Genomic DNA, 18218 nt, shown 5'->3' with positions numbered 1-18218 from the left:
CATTCAATTGTTTTTCAACTTTATAGAAAATTTTATGAAGATTGGGCAAATACTTCATATTAGGTATAAAACATACAATGGTAACAGGGACTTATGTTGCATCATATGATATGAGGTACAGATTTTGAGGAGGATATGTGTTTTTATAATGTTTAACAGGACTCTAACATAAGCTCTATTTGGTATTTAAATGCAGCATCTCCAGTGGGTTTAATGACACACACTGCAGCCTGGGCTTCCACTGGAAATGCCATTTACATAATGTGTGCAAGGACCTTTTTCTGCCATTTAAACTCATTATTGGGCAGTTGGACATTCTGATTTCACTTTGGCTCTCTAGCCTTGGTTAAATGGGAACAAAAACAGGAGGACTCAACAGAAAAACTCACTCATGTATTATAACAAGTGGACACCAAAAGCTGGACGGACCACGTTCACATATTGGTGCTCCATATAAACACAAAGTGAGATATTTGAAATAGATACTGACAGGTATCAGACAGGTATTACTTCTGGGTTGAGTCATATGACACCATGTTATTAGGGGATGACTTGGCAGACAGTGCTTATCCACTCAAGCCTTTTATCACCTGTCTCAGATGAAGCATTTTATAAGCCTCCTTATTTCTGCAAAGCTGCATTATACAGAGGTGGAATGAAACCAAGAGTACAAACCAGATAAAGCTCTTAGTTAGAAAACTTTCACTCTAACACTTGCTGCTGGTTCTACATTAAATTGGCTTGCTAGGCGCTGCCCTGTTGGCTATGGCTGTCTTTTGCAGCAGCTCTCTCTTCTTTGTCCGTTTCTTGTAATTTTTTCATCTCTTTCCTGTAATCTTTGTATTTGGAGTGGATCATTTGTTGGTCATGGACACCAAACTTTTTGTGGCTTCAGTGATATTTTTTACTACTTTTTCTCCTGTGTTTGTCTGGAGATCCTACATGTAACCATGGCTGCATTGTTTACATGTGAACTCAGCTGTTAGCAGCCTGCAGCATGTCAATGCTAACTGGTGTAAGGCCTGATGTCTTCCCACAAGGTGAGGAGAAGGAGGTGAGGACGACGTGCTGGTTCTCAGGTGTGAGCTAAGAAGTGACAACATGGACCTGTCCTTCCAGCCATCGTTATTGGGAACGTAAGATCTATCTCCAATAAGATGGACGAGCTAGCTGTGCTAACCCAGTAACAGAGGGAATACCAGAGGGCAGAGTAGCATCATTTTATTCACAGACATGGCTAACAGAGCTAACATCAGACACCAACGCCACATTGGAAGAACTTCACCTGCTGTGAGCAGACAGGATCCAGGAGACAGAGACTGAACAGACTGAAGAAGCTCAGTCTTGGACCCTGTGGAGGTGGAAGCTGGCTGACTGGACAATGATGGACAAGCTGTCATCATCTATTTTCTTATGAACCTTTTTGCACTTTCTCACTTTCTTACTTTTGTTTTCTTGATTGCTGCTGTGACTTCAATTTCGTTGTACTTGTTACAATGACAATAAAGTTCTATTCTATTCTATTGTAACTACTCCCCTGTATTTTTCTATTTATGACACATGTGTGTCGTAGTTTGTCAAAAGTAAAAGAGACATTTGTCATTTATTGAACTACTCTAAATTCAGATAAGTGAAGCTTAGACTGTCTGTAAAATTACCAAGAAACCTGAACCTGATTTTGTAAGATTTTATTTATTTCTCATGCAGCGGTTCATTTCAAAGCTGTACTTTCTGCTCTCCATCACCATGACGACACTTCATCCTTATGCAATATTTTATAAGCAAACCAAGAAAAGCAAACAACAGATTGATGGAGAAAATGACAGATTAATCTTTCATGATTCTAATCAGCATTCCAAATTATTTCCACTTTAGTCAAATCTCAACTTTTCTTTGCTTCTTGAGTTCTAAAAAATCTATCTCATATCATAACCTCTCAGCTCAATAAACTAAGCTTCTTTCCAAAGCAAGACCCTAACTGAAACCTGTGCTTAATAAAAGGCCCGAATACTTCCATCATGAGAAAAAGCAGGAAATACAAGCAGTAAAAAATGTTCACTTTCGTCTAATAGGCCTGAGATAATCCCCTCCTGTCTTATCTCCCCTCAGGCTGTGGTCTCTCACTGCAGACCACATACACCAGGGAAGTCTGAACACTACAATGGCTGCTTTATCCTCCAGGAGGTGGGATGAGGAGAGATACCATAATTGCCTCCTTTGCTTTTTTTGCCAACCACTCCCTCATTTGTTGATAGAGCAGATTCACTCAGTGTGGCCAGGAAACACATCAGAACAAGGATTTATACCAATACTTTCCCCACTCGGGTCATCTGTGGCCGGTACAATAACATAAGTAAAGTGAAAAACCCAGTTTACATAGCTAACTGCAGAGAGCAGAGAAGGTACAGTATGTACAGCTACTGTGATTTAAGTTCAACAGGAAGTGAGATGTATTTCTTCTGTGGTTGGGCTTGGATCAACACTGAGGGCCGCATACTCATACGGTTATTTGTGCAGCATCATCAGTGGATGAAACAATCTTTGGAAGTGATGCTATTAACAGACTCAAGGCAACCTCTGAAAACCAAGAATGTCTTAAAATAACACTTGGTGCAGCGCTGAAGGTATTTCCAGAATCCTCTCAGACTATGTTAATCTGTTTTTAGATTTAGAAGTAATTCCAGCCACCATCTTTGTTTGGGTTTGTATGATGCTTAAGGCAAGAAAAATCTTTTATGCTTTCTCATTAAACATTTGCATAGCAAACTTCCAAAGTGATTTGAGTCCAACAAAGTTTGAAGGCTGACTCACAGTCTGGCATTTCTGTTCCTCTGTTGTTTGACTGCTGCTTTTCTTTGTGTGGTACCACCTGTAGATCAGAGAAACAGTGCAAAGACTGATTATCTCGTTATCCACATGAAATAAAATTAACAGAGTGTCAAAAACTTTTGAAGCTGTAAATACACAAGAAGAGCTCAATTATTTCATACTAGTACAAAACATTCACAACAAATTCCTTCATGACCTACACTGCCATAGTTAGAAACTGAATATCCAAGATAATCTTTGAAACAGCAGTATTTATGCTGTTTCAAGGATTACAGATGAAGCTTTGTCTTTTGACTTAAACAGAATAGAACAAGGACCAAACTAATGGTTTGTTTATAGGTGTTGTGCTGTGGACTCAATGTCATCAATTTCCCATAATTTCCCTGTCACACAGCTTTTTGCAGCGCTGACTGATGGTGGTGCTGAGAGACCCAGAAGAGTAAGTCTTGGTTTTTATTATGGTGCAGCTGAGATTAAACTTTTTGGAGAGCTGTATTTTTGTCCAAAGGTGTAGGAGCAAATATGAGGAGGTATTTTCTCTGGCAGTGAGTCTGAAGAGAAGTTAAGGCTGAAACCATCTGACCCTTGTTGGTTCGTCATATCCTTACAGTTAGCGGTGAGTGGGCGCTTCCTTAGCAGAGCTGGTTCTCCTTGTACGTCACTTCTGAGTCACTGGAGTTTTCTATTCTCATCACTACATGTGGGCCTGTGCAGAAAGTTGCTACTGTAAGAAAAAGAAAAACATTTTTAGGAGAACTGCCAACATTTCTGCAAAACAAGTTCAATCTTTCAACCAAGCAACACCTGAGGAGAGGCTGAATCTACCAGTGATACACAAAAACTCCAGATAACCGAAATCACATTCCTGTTGACCTCAGCTGTACTTTGTGATTAGTACAATTTATCTCATGTGTGAATACTTAGATGCTGGATCAACCATACATCTTTGCAGAAAATGCCCTGTTGGTCCCACATGGCCACGCTTCAACTCTGTTGGGTTTGCCTCTTCATTTTCCTGACTTGCCAAACTTTACAGGCAGGAATGAAGTAATTGAGATTCCACTTAATTTTTAAGCCCTCTCATTGCCTCTGGATACTCCTGATCCAAAAGCTTTTTTAAATCTGTTGCACCACAAAAACTAACTTCTCCACATCCTCCTCACATTTCTCCCACTCTACCAGACTCAATCCTACAGGAAAACCACTTGCCTTTCATTCACACAAAGTTCTCTGGAAATACCACTTTTAACCTATTTCTAACCCATCCAAATCATAATCATGGAGGTTGGTCCTGAACTTGTTAAACCCAACAACATCTTTTGTTTTTATTTACACAAGGAAAATTGATTGTCTTACTTAAAAAAAAAAAAGATATGTGATAGCCTGGTTGATCATTGCAACCACGACAGGGTTAGTAATAGGGCTGAAAGGTTTTGGAAAATTATCTAATAGCATTTTTTTTTTTACCAAACTGCTATTGTGACTTAGCATGTGATTTTTTGGGGGGACGTTTATCTTCTGCATTATTATTAAACACAAGCAATAAATCATACTGTAGTATGACCAACACGGCACAGGATACTTAACATATAAACAATTCTGTCCTGTAGGCCAGTCCAACATGTTATAATCAAATGATTTGGATTGATGCATCAATTTATAGGAATAACATGTCTTTATTTAACTATTACAATCACATGAGAATATTGACTGGCTGATTTAACTTTAACGTGATATATAATTATCATTAATTACCTTAAATACAATCAGAGAAAGATACAAAGCACTGCAGAACAGGCCTGGTATGAACAATAATATAAATAATAAATGAATCCCTCTCTAAATAAAGTGCAGAAATGTGAATGAGACCAAATCTCTGGCTCAACCACTGAAATATGTCAAAATATGGAATGCACTTTTTTATATATATATAAAATGAAAAATAAACACTGAGTGAACATGAATATTAAATGTATAAAAATCTCACTGATCTCTCATCAGTAACAAAGCACAAAATAAAGTGCAAAACTATAAATAAAAATAGTTTTGGCTCAACCAGTGAAAAATGGAAATGTGGAGGGATTGCACTTTTTAAATGCACTATAAAACTTTTATTTTTAAATTGCAGCCTTTGCGATTTGAAAATTGCATTGTGTTACACTGCAATGTCTTAAATTGGTTGGTAACTGAATCTTTGAAGGTGGCACATTGAAACTGTTGGAAATTAGCACCACACAACTAAACATCAAAGCAGCCTCCTCCTGCCTACGCAGCTTAAAAGATAAGATAGTCAGGAATTAAAAGTTATCTTATCTAGGAATGGAAGTATTGATTCTGCTTTAGTGACTTTGGAATAATGTCTTTGTGTTTACTTCCAAGATGTCATGATAAAAAAAAAGACAGTGCTCATGGACAGCAGGTGTTAAGACGTGGCCTAGAGATAAATAGATTTACAATATCATTCTACCAATATTAACAGCACTAAATAATACACAAACTGTATAAATAACGCTGCCAAACAAAAATGGCAGTCTAAGAAGTTATAGTTAATAATAGATGACTTATTGAATGAATAGTTTTGGTTGCAGTCTGTGAATTTGCAGCGTTTTAATTGGTCCATTCTTGATTACCCTTAATTAACCACCATCATGTTCAGGTGACGCCTCTGAGCGCGCGTGAGCAAACTGCATCAACAAACCAGTGATGTCTTGCAAACAGAAAAGTTGTGAAGTGACTTTGTATTTAGTGGCTGTAACTATTTATCTCTACGCATTACAAGTGACGTGTTCCCCAGGTTTAGGACAGCAGGAGGATTTGTGGAGTAACCGAGAAGAGTCAACCGCCACCGCGTGGGAAAGGACTGAAAATCACCCCGAAGTCAACCAGCAGGGTTGGCGCTTGGTTGAAGAAAAAGTCAAGAGTCCGGGTGTACACAAATTCACTGAGCCAAGTAACAAGGAACTGCTATATGAATACACCGACTTACCTGAAGACCCAGTCCCGCATTTCAGCTTTGACACACCGGATGAAAGTGTCAATTTCGTCCCTAACGGCTCCTCCTGGACAACTGGAGAAGTCAAGCCGCAACCAAGGTCTCCCCCATCGAGCTCTAGAGACAGATATCAAGCAGATTTTACAGGTAAGAGCCACATCCGGGAACTTCGTGAGAATATTTATTTACCTCAAGTGGTGTCACTTCAATTTGCGTGTGTTTTGGGGTGATTTGCTCACCAGATATCATTGAAACAACTGTCAACCAAAAGTACCTAGCATAACAATCCCCCAGTTACGTTGATCGCTCTTGAGTTGCATTGTGGGTAATAATGGCCAAGCCTCGAATAAAGGCCCTGTGAGGACTTCATAAATGATCTTGGAACATTTTAACATTTGCCTATTTGAAATCCACTATTTAAAATGACACTCTTTGCACCAAAATTGGTTATTCCTAAATGCTATTTCTTAGTATCCGTGGCTAATCCATTAATGGCAAGGTCCCTATGACAACATTATGCAGTTACGCTCATGACAGTTTCTCTGTTTTTATTGTGCATTGCGCTTCATCTGTTTTCTATCTCTCAAACATCAGAAGATAAAACAACCCAGTTTTCTTGATGAACATGCTTTCTGTTGTTTAGGTTTTAATGGGGTCCAGGGGAAGGTTGTGGGTCCATCACTTGACTCCAGTCCATATTTCAGCGAGTGGCGGGCCATGAAGCCTGTGGTGCAGTGTGATGAAAGTGTCATGACTGTCACAGCCTCAGGAGAAGGAGTCTCAAACCTGTTAGTTGATAGAGGTAAGGAATATGATTCTGCTTATGTTGTTTTTATGTTGACAATGAGCCTCACTAATGTGTCAGGTTTTACTTACCTGTAGCCTTAAAGGGGACATATCATGCTGATCCGTGATTTAATACTCACATATAATAAATTTGAAAACAAGACCTTTCACCCCCTGAATGTTCAAAAAATGAGATATTGTATTTTTTCTGATATCCTAGTACGAGATTTAATGCCTTATGAAAATAGGTAATTGCCATTTGGCCATGAGATTTCAACCTTTGTGACGACACGAGGATCCTTTCTTTTTATTGGAGTTATCTGATAAAGCAGCTCCTCCTCTGTGATGTCAGTTAGTCACACAACCGCCACAGAGGGATACACCCACCAAGAGCCGAGTATAAACGTATAAACTGTACATGTTACAGTACCGGTTCGACTCACCACACTGAAGCGTCCTGAGATGATCTGTGTTGAGGTGGATTTTCTTCCTCCTGAGCTGCAGAACCGTCCGGGTCTGACTCGGGTTCCGATACAAAAGGACATATCCTACACTCTGCCATTTTATTAGTGCTATCAATGCCTTACGGTGAAGTTTTGGCAAACAGCAAACTTGCTCGGTCTGTTCCATTCAATGTGGCAATTTTGTAAATACTGCCATGCTGCAAAAACCGCCCCCTGGCTCTACCCCCTCCGCCCCTCTGATAGAACTGACCAATCAGAGCACAAAGGGCTGTGACGTTGCAAGGTTACTGGAGGTCATTTTCGAAACGGAGCGTTTCAGCGAGATCTTCAGAATGGCCTAAACTGAGGATATTGAGAACGCTATTGTGGGGCAATGAAGGAACTAAATGACTTGTACTGAGGGCAGAAATGCTTTACAGGCATCCTAGTCTGGCATAGTGAAAAGGAAAAACAAGCATGATATGTCCCCTTTAAAGAAAATTGTCTATTACCCATTTTTAGAAGCTGTAATCATAAACTGCATAAATACAGAAGCTAACCCTTTTTTCCCAGGATTAAAATAAGCTGTTGAATTTGATATCTTAACAGAAGGAGCCTCCCCTATTTCCCCATTCCACTTACCTCCATACTGTGGTTACTCAGTGAGGACAACATGGAGTGATCTGGAGATGATGATGCCTTATGACGCGTGTTACATCACACAGGAGGTACCAGCCTCTGCATCATAACCCCACATGTGGTAATGTAGTTCTGTTTTCACCCTCTCCTGATTCATCTCTCTGTTTGTAGAACGGCAGTTATGTGTTGCCTCTGCTGTGGGGGGGCAGCCCACTGAAGCTCTCATGCCCAGTGCAGATGTCCACTCCTGCCTCCTCTTCCTCCCACTCTCCACCTGCAGTCCTCTGCTCCACATATGGCATGGCTGTGCAGATACTGTGGCAGGAGCCAGATATACCCATGATGGGAGTTATCGGTATGTTGCTGACCACAAGCAGCTTTGTGCCTTTAATGGGCAGGAATAGACATGCATCACTAAAGCCTAGCCGAGAGTCAAACCAGTAGCTGATCTTTTGAGGAATACATACTTTACATATATTGTTCAATTTCCATATTTGCAAGTTTTATTTCTTACAAGCTTTTATGTCTAAGCCTTTACCTCCACACTGCTCAGTTCAGATTTATCCCCTGTGTCTATTTGTATACTTTATTTTTGTTGACAAGCATAGAAAGACAGTGCAGCAAAGCAGTATGGCAGAAAACTTTTCTGCTCTTAAGTTTAGTGAAAAACTCATTCTTTTCATATTTTCATGATTAGACACAATATCTCCCCAGGCAGTCTGTGTCGGAGAATTGGGTTGCAACCATTTTCATGTCACAGCCTTTTTGCTGGCTGCTAATAAAATCTTTAATGAGTATTTATCCTGCCTTGGCAGGTGGACAGCAGTGTAACCCTGATGAATCGTTGATAATGAGCAGTCAATCCCAGCACCAAAAATATTTTGTGCCGTCTTAATTATTTGACCTTAAAGCAACTGAATTTTAAGATTTATTCCTCAGGTCTGGTGTATTTTATTTTGTTTGTTTTTGGCTGTTCATATTCTGTTTCTTAGTTTTCTGTGAGAGCTGGTTGCAGTCCTTAACTGACCTATATGTGAATAAAAACAAAAAAAGTTACATGCGTTTACCTGAGTGAACTTGACAGCCTCTAAAGTAAGCATGGTTTATAGTTTCATGTTGAAATTGGGTTCAGCTGTACAGTTTTTCTGTGCAGTTTGCACTCTTATACAGTAGATTTCTTTTCAGGATGCCCTGAAATAAAAGCCACCCTAATAAAAGCCTATTGGAGCCCCTTGAAAATAAAACAACATGTTTTGTTTTATTTGCTGTTATCGTAATAGAGTGTTGATTCTCTCCATGTTTTATTTTAAAATGTTCCTTAAGCTTCATGTAATGTTTCTCTTGGTACTTACAGCTCTGTGTGTGATCATGAAGTGTGTGAATGTGACTGATTGTAAAGCATGTGCTTCTCAGTGAATGGAGGCTGGGGTCCATTTGTATCCGATGAGTGTGCACACCTCGTCCAATCACATCCTGGGCGGCTTATCTACTTCATCTACTACAGTGCTCCTTGTATCATGAGTGGGGTAAGTTCCTTTTTTTCTTTTTAATTCAACTTTTATTCACATTTTAATCTGCTGACTTTCATGAATAATAATATTATGTGATGTCATTTTTCAGGATGGTGCTCATCTCCAGCTGGTATTAAACAACCAGGGATACATCCTCTCCTGTCCCATCAGTCATCATATTCCTCCCCCATCCCCCCCTGCAGCTCCTGGTCACCCACAGTCCCCCTACATCCCAGATCCTGTCATTCCAGCACCCACACTCCCCCCTCCGCCTCCCCCACAACCTCCAACGCAGGAGCAATTTGCTCAGCATCCTGTATACCCCCACCACCCTTATCCAGGATTCAATTACCAACAACTTCCCCAAGCCTACCCTCCTGGCCCACAACCACCCAGCCCCCCACGACCCACTTCTGACAGTCCACCTGGGTCACAGCAGAAATCCAAGCAGTCCACACATCCCTCTGAGGCCAGAAAGCTGCCCCGCTCTCCTGGAGAGATCCATGAGAATCCTTCTCATCCCCAGCAGGAAACTAAAATATCAGATCTTGGCACAGTCCAGGATGACTCCTCTCATCAAGTTCCACAATTTTCTTATTACCCGTATCAGTACCCATCTTTTGGGTATTACCCCTATGTGCCTTACTTTTACCCAGCTGTGACACCAGCTCCAGCCCCTCAAGTTAAAACAACAACAACAACAACTACACCTACCACAGTCCCCCCAGCTACGCAGCCACCCCAAGCCCAAGTGCATCCATACTACCCTCCGTATTACCCTCAGATACCTTACTACCCACAAGTCCCCCCAAGCCCACCATCTCCTCCCCCCTCTCCACCAAAACAACCTCAGGGTCCATCACAGCACCCAGATGGATCTGTGTATCAACCAGCTTCTTTTGGCTCTCACTATCATTACAAACATTACCTCCACCCAAAACCTGGTGTTAAGGCTCAACCAACTCCAACTCCAGCTCCTTCACCGCCTCCAGCCACCGTGACTATGGTTCCTCAACATCCTCACAGTCCCAGCATCCTGCTCCCTGGCAAAGAGAAATCTCAAACTGTTCCCCAAGAACCAGAAACTCCACTGACATCGTGTCCCTCTCACAGTCACACCATATGCCACTACTACTACCCCCTCCCCTATTATCCCTATTTCCATGCTCCTTATCCACAATTCTACCATCCATCTTACCCGCTTGTGCCACAGCATCCTCATACTCCTCCACCACCGACCACTGAGGAGCCTTCTACAACTACAACCGCTCCAACCACCACAAGTACCACGACCAGGCCCAGTCCTCAGAGCCCCCATCTTCAGTGTCAGCTGGGGAGGATGGTTATTTTTCTGCCTTTTGCTCACCCAGACTCCATCCAGATCAGAGGTCAGTGTTGATTTGGACACAAGGGCTCTGAGGGTTTGGTAGTGAAGTCAGATTTATGTGCTGAATATTTTCATGAGGCTTTATGTAACTTTAATTTTTGCAGAAGCAGTCCTCCGAGGATGACAGGGGGTAACTTTGATCCCCTGCTTTTTTGTTTTTAACCTTTACAAGGAAATTTTTGATTTATAAAAAACACTATTATTCAAAATCAAATACTTTTAAAAACCTAAAAAGTTTGTTTTACTCATTGTAGGTAATTACACTGTGTTTATTTCTGCACCAGTTTTTGTCACTGCTTCAGAGCATCTTACAGACACCTTGTTTGGTCTTTTTTTAAATCATAATTATATACCATTCAAAAATAACACTTCTTATTGCTACATATGTTGAATGCACATTACTTTGTTTATTACAGAAGCCAGAATGAAGACCTGGCTGTCCCTCTCCAGCGTACCTCCACAGTGTGGGTATGCGTTGCAGGTGGTTGAGGGCTCTGGGGTTTATCTTTACTCTCCTCTGCCTGCCTGCCACAGTCAGCCTCGGGTGAGATCCTTTGATATGCTTTATGCTATTCCTTCACTTGAATCATGTCTCTTTTTTCAAGCATGGGAATCTTCTCTCCAGTGCAGTCTAAAGCTATCTGACAATAAGATGAACTTGTTTTAACATTAAAAAAGTATTCCAGCTGCCACATGTAGCAGGGTGTCCCCAGTGTCTTAAAAAGTATTAAAAAGTCTTAATCGTAATGTTATGAGGTATTAAATTTTATTGGTATTCAAGCTTTGACTCCAAACGTATCCATGAATATTTATTTTCCTCCTTGCGTCTGTTACAAACTAACCTGACCAGACAGTCAGTTCCATATATCCGCCACGGAAATAGTCCATCTGGTTCGAAAATGTTTTCAGGGTCTGAACCTTCAAAAATAACCACACCTGGTGATTGGACGATCATTCTGCTCGTCACACTCATCACAGTCCAGCGTGAGGATCTAGAAAAAGCTTTAGCATCTCAGAAAAATATTTCTCTCTAGATCATCAGAGCTTCTCAAGCCTCCTGAGAAAATTTCTCTGACTTCTCTGACTGGGATCTTGGATTCTTATGATTTAGAGAAAGCTTCCCCTCAGTTGTTTTGGAACAAATTTTCTTCGTTCAAATCACCTTTTTACTGGATTCAACGCGATGAGATAAGGTATTTATCAATACAGTTGCGTAGTACTGTTGTTTGAGACGTGACAACAAGCAAAGTTGTAATTTTGTGAGGCTTGGGCTGTATGTAGCGCTAGCAGCCCAACATATCCGTAGGCTAATGTGACAACAAACTCAGTTTGTACAATAGTTTAGTAGCCGTTTGTATGTAACGTTGATAGAAAGCAAATAACACAATCTCAAGCACATGTCCTAAATTTTGACAATGATGAAATAAAGTTCTTGTTTTTTTCTGCAAGTTTGCCTTGAATAACAGCTGTTACTTTTTTTGTGGGAATGGGAATGTCAATTAACCTGCCTTTAGTTTCATTTATTCTTTCAAGCTTTATTCCTTCTCAGCTTACCTAATTTATGTTAAAATGCAAACTACAACTGTCAAGATCGGTTGCTAACAACAGCTTAAAGTCACGATATGGTCTTAAGACTTTTTGAAAGGTTTTTAAAAAGTCTTAAAAAGGTATTGAATTTCAGGATTTCAGCATATACCCTGTGTAGGTTTGAAAAGTAAGATAGAGGAAACATTATTACCTCCCTTCAATAAGAGTCATGAACAGCCCATGAAAGGTGCATTAAATGTCAATACAAACTGGCTTTTGGTTGCACATCCACAAAATTCAGTTGTTGGACGGTGTTGGGGGCAAAAAAGAATTTTATCAAGTTTAATATGTTTCATTCTATTTTGAAATGTTGACGACATTGTGCCTGTTCTTTTTGTAGATGAAATGATTACATTTCTTTCTCACGGTGAAACATACTAAGCTGCAAAACTCTCTTGGATTTGCTGATGTGGGGGGTTGAACCAGCTGGATTGTGCCTGTAGCGATTTATGACACCACTCTTGCTTGTATATAAAACACAGACCAGCAGTTTTTCCCAGTCAGCAGCTCATTTTTACGATTAATCCCATATGGACTGTATGCAGCATTTACCCTGCATGCATCTGTGCTGGGTGGAGTTTTTTTTAGCTCTGTGCAACCAAACTGTAAAGAACACAGTTTTTTGAGCGTACCAAGCTCAACTTGTAGACTATTTTTGAATATGATAGCTGAAAACTCTGTGCGGTGGTTTGTACTGACTTATTGATCTCTTTCTCTTCAGACTCCCACGACCACTTCCTTACCGCTGATGTATTGGGACCTTTCTTTGGCACAGTATAGGACTCTAGACCTGCAGTGTCCTTATCAAACTGTCCCTGAAACTCCTGCACCAGCTACTCCATCACCACCCCCCAAACTACCTGACACCACCAAGAGCAAAATTTACCTGCCCGTTGTTCCAAAGCCTGAGGTGTTCTGTAACTCCCACCAGATGAATGTGGTGCTTCCTTCTGGTCCCATCTCTGAAATTGTGGTGAAAGGTGTGTGTGTATGTGTGTGTGTGTGTGGAGGGGTGAGTGCTTGTATATGAGCGTGTAGATGTTTCATGTGCATATGGTTGCCATCATCTCATCACAAGTTGAATTTTAACATGGTTCAGAGGGCCACTGTGGGGGGAAGGAGAAGCTAGGCCTGGTATTTCATTCTTAACCTCTCACTGTATGTCTCTACTTTTGTTTTTTTGCTACGACTGACTCTCATTGGTTATGGGTAATCATATTTACTCTGTATGCTTCTGTGAATGATCTGCTCTAATTTCTTTCTCACATACCCATGAGTAACACTTTAACTTTGATTCACCAGCTTTAATTTTGTTGGTAACATTTTCTGAATGACTTCTTTTTAATTATATTGAATAACATGAACTTTTACAGACACCAAAGGGAACAAGATGAAGCTCCAAGAAGCCCCCAAGCAGTGTGGGTACTCTGCCAAAAAAAACAAAGATGGTAAAATCCGCATTAGTCTCCAGTTACAGTCACGCTGCTACATGAGTGTGCAGGCAAGTATCGACTCGGATTTCACACCGAGTGTACGACCTTTTGGTTTAATTGACCATTTTCTGTGCCTGTTAATTCCTACAAACACATTTCTTTTGAAAGGATAAAATGTACATCATCACAGTCTACTACATGACAGTAAATGGGAGGCGGGAGGCTCAGTTCTCCTGTCCAGTTATCACCCGATCATCTGGACAAGGTAGATGGATTTCATGTTTACACCTGTGAGAGATTTACTTTGCCAAAGGCTGTTTTCTCTGAGCCATTCATGGTTATTTTAGCTGTGGGGCTGACATTTGTCGTGCTGTCCCTCAGAGTGCAACCTTCCAAGTGAACAGCGTCTTCCCTGCGGACACGGCTCTGTATCCAGGCCTCAGTGCCTCTCCATGGGCTGCTGCTTCAACAAGCACTCCCCTGCTTGCTACTACCCCATGGATGGTGAGCTGAAGCTTGGGTCCCCTCTGACATTTTTGTGCTACTTAGCTGCGTACAATTAAAGTGCTCTGGGTTTGGAAATGTACGCGCTTCCGCTGCTGGAAGTGTGAAGTGGCACATTCAGGGCTTTTGTCGCACACTGGCAGTGACACAGAGTGTGAAAAGGGTATAAGATACCTTGGGTCTCATTATCAATTGCCTCCTGAGACTTGTGACCTTTTTATTTGTCTGACATTCACATAACCGTGCTCGTGAATCCATGTATGTTTGTGTGCATTTGTTTCCTCTTCCAGAGTGCACTATTGACCGTCACTTTGTCTTCTCTGTGCCCGCCTCCCTCACCGAGCCCCCTCTGTCTCCTGCCCAGCTTGTTGCTGCTGGTAACTCCAGCTGCACACCTCAGAGAGTGACTTCTGACTATGCTTTGTTTAAGATCCCGATGGATGGCTGTGGGACACGCAGAGTGGTAATGAATATAAATGTTTACAAAATTGTAAAACTGAGAAATGCTTGTCTGCTTTGGAGAATGATAGTTTTCCTCCTGTGTCACAGTAGAGCTTTATTTTTCCACTTCCTGTTGTTTTGGTGAACTAAATATCATGTTTGTTTCTTCAGATGGTGGGAAAAACCATGATTTACTTGGTGGAAGTCGTCAACAAGGTTCAGACCATCAGCCTCAACTATGGCACTATAACAAGGGACTCTCCAGTCAGGTTGGAGTAGCATCAGTTTATTTGGTTGGAGCAAAATTCTCACTCATGCATTGCACTCCTAAACATTTACCAGGGTTACTTTGGTAGGCTCCATGCGAGAACACAGATCTTTCAATCCTCTTTTGGCAGATTATTCCCTGCACATTTGTGGTGAACATGGCTGGTGAAGGGGCTTTAGAGTTCTCCTGATGAAGATGAACAGAATCTGTTTACAGAGAAAAAACTATCTGAGCCTCTCCTGTGCAATGATTTACAGAGATTTAACCTATCTGTACGATGTTACCAAAATCTGTGAATAGTAGAAAAATGCTTTTTGACACCAAAGCAAACATAGCACAGAAAGTAAGGTAGTTGTTTTTGGTAGATTATTTCTCTGTTGTAACAATGCTTCTCAGCCAAAAATCTCTTTGAAAAGCTTGTTTATTTCCATTTTAAGTGGTGCCACATTTGTAACGAACGTGTTTATGGAATGAGGAGTATGTGCCCACAAAAAAAAATTGCCTAATCTCATTAACAATACCAATCAGCTTATTCAGCCATTAACCAAAAGTGCCTTACTTTTTGTGCTTAGATAAAACAGTATGCATGCTTGATAGACTCATAGTAATAACTATCCACTGTTTCATTTTCCAGATTTTTTTCAAAGTCTTAAAAGACATTGAATTCATGAATCTAAGAACAAGGGCTCAGATGGTCTTAAAATGTCTTAAATTAAACTTTAAAAGTCTTAGAAAATTTTAAAACATGTTATTATGATTGTTAATAGTCCCAAATCTTAAAATTAAAAATAAATAAATGTTATCAAAGTAATTTACTAAGTAACTTTTGTGGTAACATCACGCAATCACGATAGCAGAACCAACACACACTGATGTGGTTGCAGCTGGGGCTCTATTGTCTCCAACCCTATGTAATTGGTGTGGTGTTTTTTTCATTTGTTTAATGTGAAGTTGGGCTTAAAATTAATTTCAAATTGCATTAAAAAGCCTTTAGTTTAACTTGCTTTAAGTTGAAGGAATCCTGTTTTGCATCTATAAGCTTTGTATCGATGCCTGCATAACAGCCTGTAAGCAACGCAATTTTACCCTCTAAGCAAAGGACTTCATATACTAAAGCCCAACCCATATGGTTACTCTGATCTGGACTTTCTGTTCAATAGATGAAGATTTAACAAAATGCTTCCCTTCTATACCTGCTATTTTTTCTTTGCTTTAATAGTCAAACACCAAATAGAGGCCAAAAAAGAGCTCAGCAGAAACAGAGCATACTGTGTATATATATTTATAATGTTTCTTGTACTGCGCTCAGGTTGTTGGTGGAGTGCAGATATGTGCCAAATACTGTTCTTAGTGTGAGCTACTTGGTCAAAACTCCCACACTTGGACCTGAAATTCAGACCCAGGGGATGTTTGGAGTCCAGCTCAGGATTGCTAAAGGTAAGTTGCTAGTGTGTACCACTATATATGCTTTAGACAAAACAGGAAACATCATATTGTGCTGTTGAGTCTTGCATTAATGCTTTTTGTAATGGGTGAAATCATTAGCTAAATGATAAATGTAATTGTCATCATGTGTACATGCAACATACAAATACAAAAATACAACCCAGCTTATCATTGCAGATGCCATGTACAGCAGCTATCACCCTCAGTACCACCAGCCCCTGCAGATGCTTCTGGGGAAACCCCTCTACTTGGAAGTGCGGCTGCTGAACAACCCGGATCCAAATTTAGTGCTGCTGGTTCACTTCTGTGTGGCCTATCCCCGCTCTGGCAAAGCAGTGTGGTTGCTGCTGTACAACGGGTAGGTCTAAGTGTTTCCAATGTTAGGGAAACAAAAACAAAAACATAAATTGAACTCAGATGAGGAAGATGTTAGAGCAGAGTGAACACAAGTTGGATAACTTGTGAAAACCAAGTTTGTGTTTTTTCTGTGAAGAAACAACAGAAAATGAGAGAAAGTATTTTTGACATCTAATTGTATTTAACTCAGTAATTCTGTGTTCAACCCCCAGGTGTCCCAACCCCTTGGACCCAGCTCCAAAGCAGGCTGTTCTGTTTGATCCTCCACCTCCCTCTCCTCAGGCTCAGACCAGACGCTTCACCATAAGCACTTTCCAGTTCCTCCCTGATGGTGAGTTCAAGGACCCAGACGAGGAGGTAAGCATAAGTGAAAAAAATCATTCTTAAATTCTAAAAACTATGAATTTTTATAATTTAAAAAACCTTATCATCAAAGGTTATTGATTTTGTTTACATTTGGAGAAGCTTTTGGTCAGAGGTTACGTGACAGAAATTGTACGCCACTATTTGTTGATTCAGTTTTGCATAAAAACTAAGAAGAAGGGGAAACTTCAAGCTTGTTCATCCACAGCCAACAGAGGACTTATGACTTTTTGTGTTATGTGGATGAAAATTGAGTGAAAGAGTGAGGTTGCTGAGGTTAGCTGGGCGCTGTTGGCTCAAGCTTCATTTTAATTGGATGAAAATATGAGTCTGATGACTCCTCTAAACAAAATTTTGCCTGAAAAACAAATTAGCATCTTCCTCAAAATTCCTACAATATTTTTGCATGTCTACAGCTGTGTATGTTTTGACAACAATATTATTTTGATGTGCGTCTATCTGCCTACAGTGGATGTGAATTTGCTATCTAGGTGGAATTATAACAAAGTAGAAGTACTCTGTCTTGATTTGTTGAAGCATATGCCTTTTCTCAGTGGAAAAACACACAAGCCTTTTTTTACTCATTGACAAAGTCTTTGGAAAACTAAAACAGTGACAGCTGTATCTGAATCTCTGATGTCAGCATTTATAACACAATGATGTGGAAAGGCTGTTTTGCAGGCTGCATATTCTGGCCAATTCTTGATTTGTAAGAGCTGTTTGTTGCAGCTGTTTGCATGCTTTCATACTAGACACTGTATCTTGCTTCCTCCCAGATCTACTTTATGTGTTCCACTGAAGTCTGCTCACCCAAGAATGGGCCTTGTGTTGAGGGTTGCTTTGGCCAGTGACGGTATGAAAAACTCACATTCCCATCCACACCCTTTTTAAAAATCAGGACAATCACATGAACACACCCATGAATAAGTCCCATTACAACACTCCTGACAGAAAACAGCCTGAGAGCCAGCAGTGGCTGCAGTGCCTCATGACAGCAGGACCATGGTTTAGTAATGAGGAGTTTTGAATTATTTATTGAGACTGATCCATTTCCTGTTTTTCAGTTACAACACGGCAGAGGCTTCTCGTTTGTGGGGAGATTATCTGGTAAGCAGTGCTGAAGTGTTAAGCTCAAGATCAAGCAAGTTACATTTCTATACTGACATCATCTTTTGCTTTCAGGCCTCTGAATTCACCCTTTACACCAGCAATAAAAGTTCTTCAAGACGCTG

At 40.5% G+C, this 18218-nt stretch overlaps 2 protein-coding genes across 2 annotated transcripts in view; one reads left to right on the top strand and one right to left on the bottom strand.

Annotated features, from left to right (window-relative positions):
• Positions 1–5915, bottom strand: part of LOC141805028 (epithelial membrane protein 1) — a 12027-nt gene extending 6112 nt beyond the window's left edge. Inside the window, exons 1-3 of the mRNA XM_074689705.1 lie at positions 5816–5915; positions 3438–3553; positions 2812–2869 (exon numbers count right to left, since the gene is read on the bottom strand). The gene's annotated coding sequence lies outside the window, so the exon portion shown is untranslated. The remainder of the gene's footprint in view (positions 1–2811; positions 2870–3437; positions 3554–5815) is intronic.
• On the top strand, positions 5467–18218 carry LOC141805012 (uncharacterized). Its single transcript, XM_074689682.1, has 19 exons — positions 5467–5968; positions 6465–6623; positions 7660–7778; positions 7861–8044; positions 9103–9215; positions 9310–10588; positions 11004–11131; positions 12896–13154; positions 13548–13675; positions 13776–13872; positions 13989–14111; positions 14402–14574; positions 14724–14821; positions 16130–16257; positions 16444–16624; positions 16836–16980; positions 17763–17839; positions 18051–18093; positions 18169–18218. Exons 1-17 carry the CDS (start codon positions 5533–5535, stop codon positions 17835–17837), a joined length of 3825 nt encoding a protein of 1274 aa, XP_074545783.1. The 5' UTR covers positions 5467–5532; the 3' UTR covers positions 17838–17839; positions 18051–18093; positions 18169–18218.

The sequence above is a fragment of the Halichoeres trimaculatus genome, unplaced genomic scaffold (assembly GCF_033239565.1).
Source record: "Halichoeres trimaculatus isolate MK-OKI-2021-1 unplaced genomic scaffold, fHalTri1.1 fHalTri1_scaffold_2, whole genome shotgun sequence".
Lineage (NCBI taxonomy): Eukaryota > Metazoa > Chordata > Actinopteri > Labriformes > Labridae > Halichoeres > Halichoeres trimaculatus.
The sequence above is the reverse complement of the archived record's forward strand: the minus strand, read 5'-3'. Positions and strand labels throughout refer to the sequence as shown.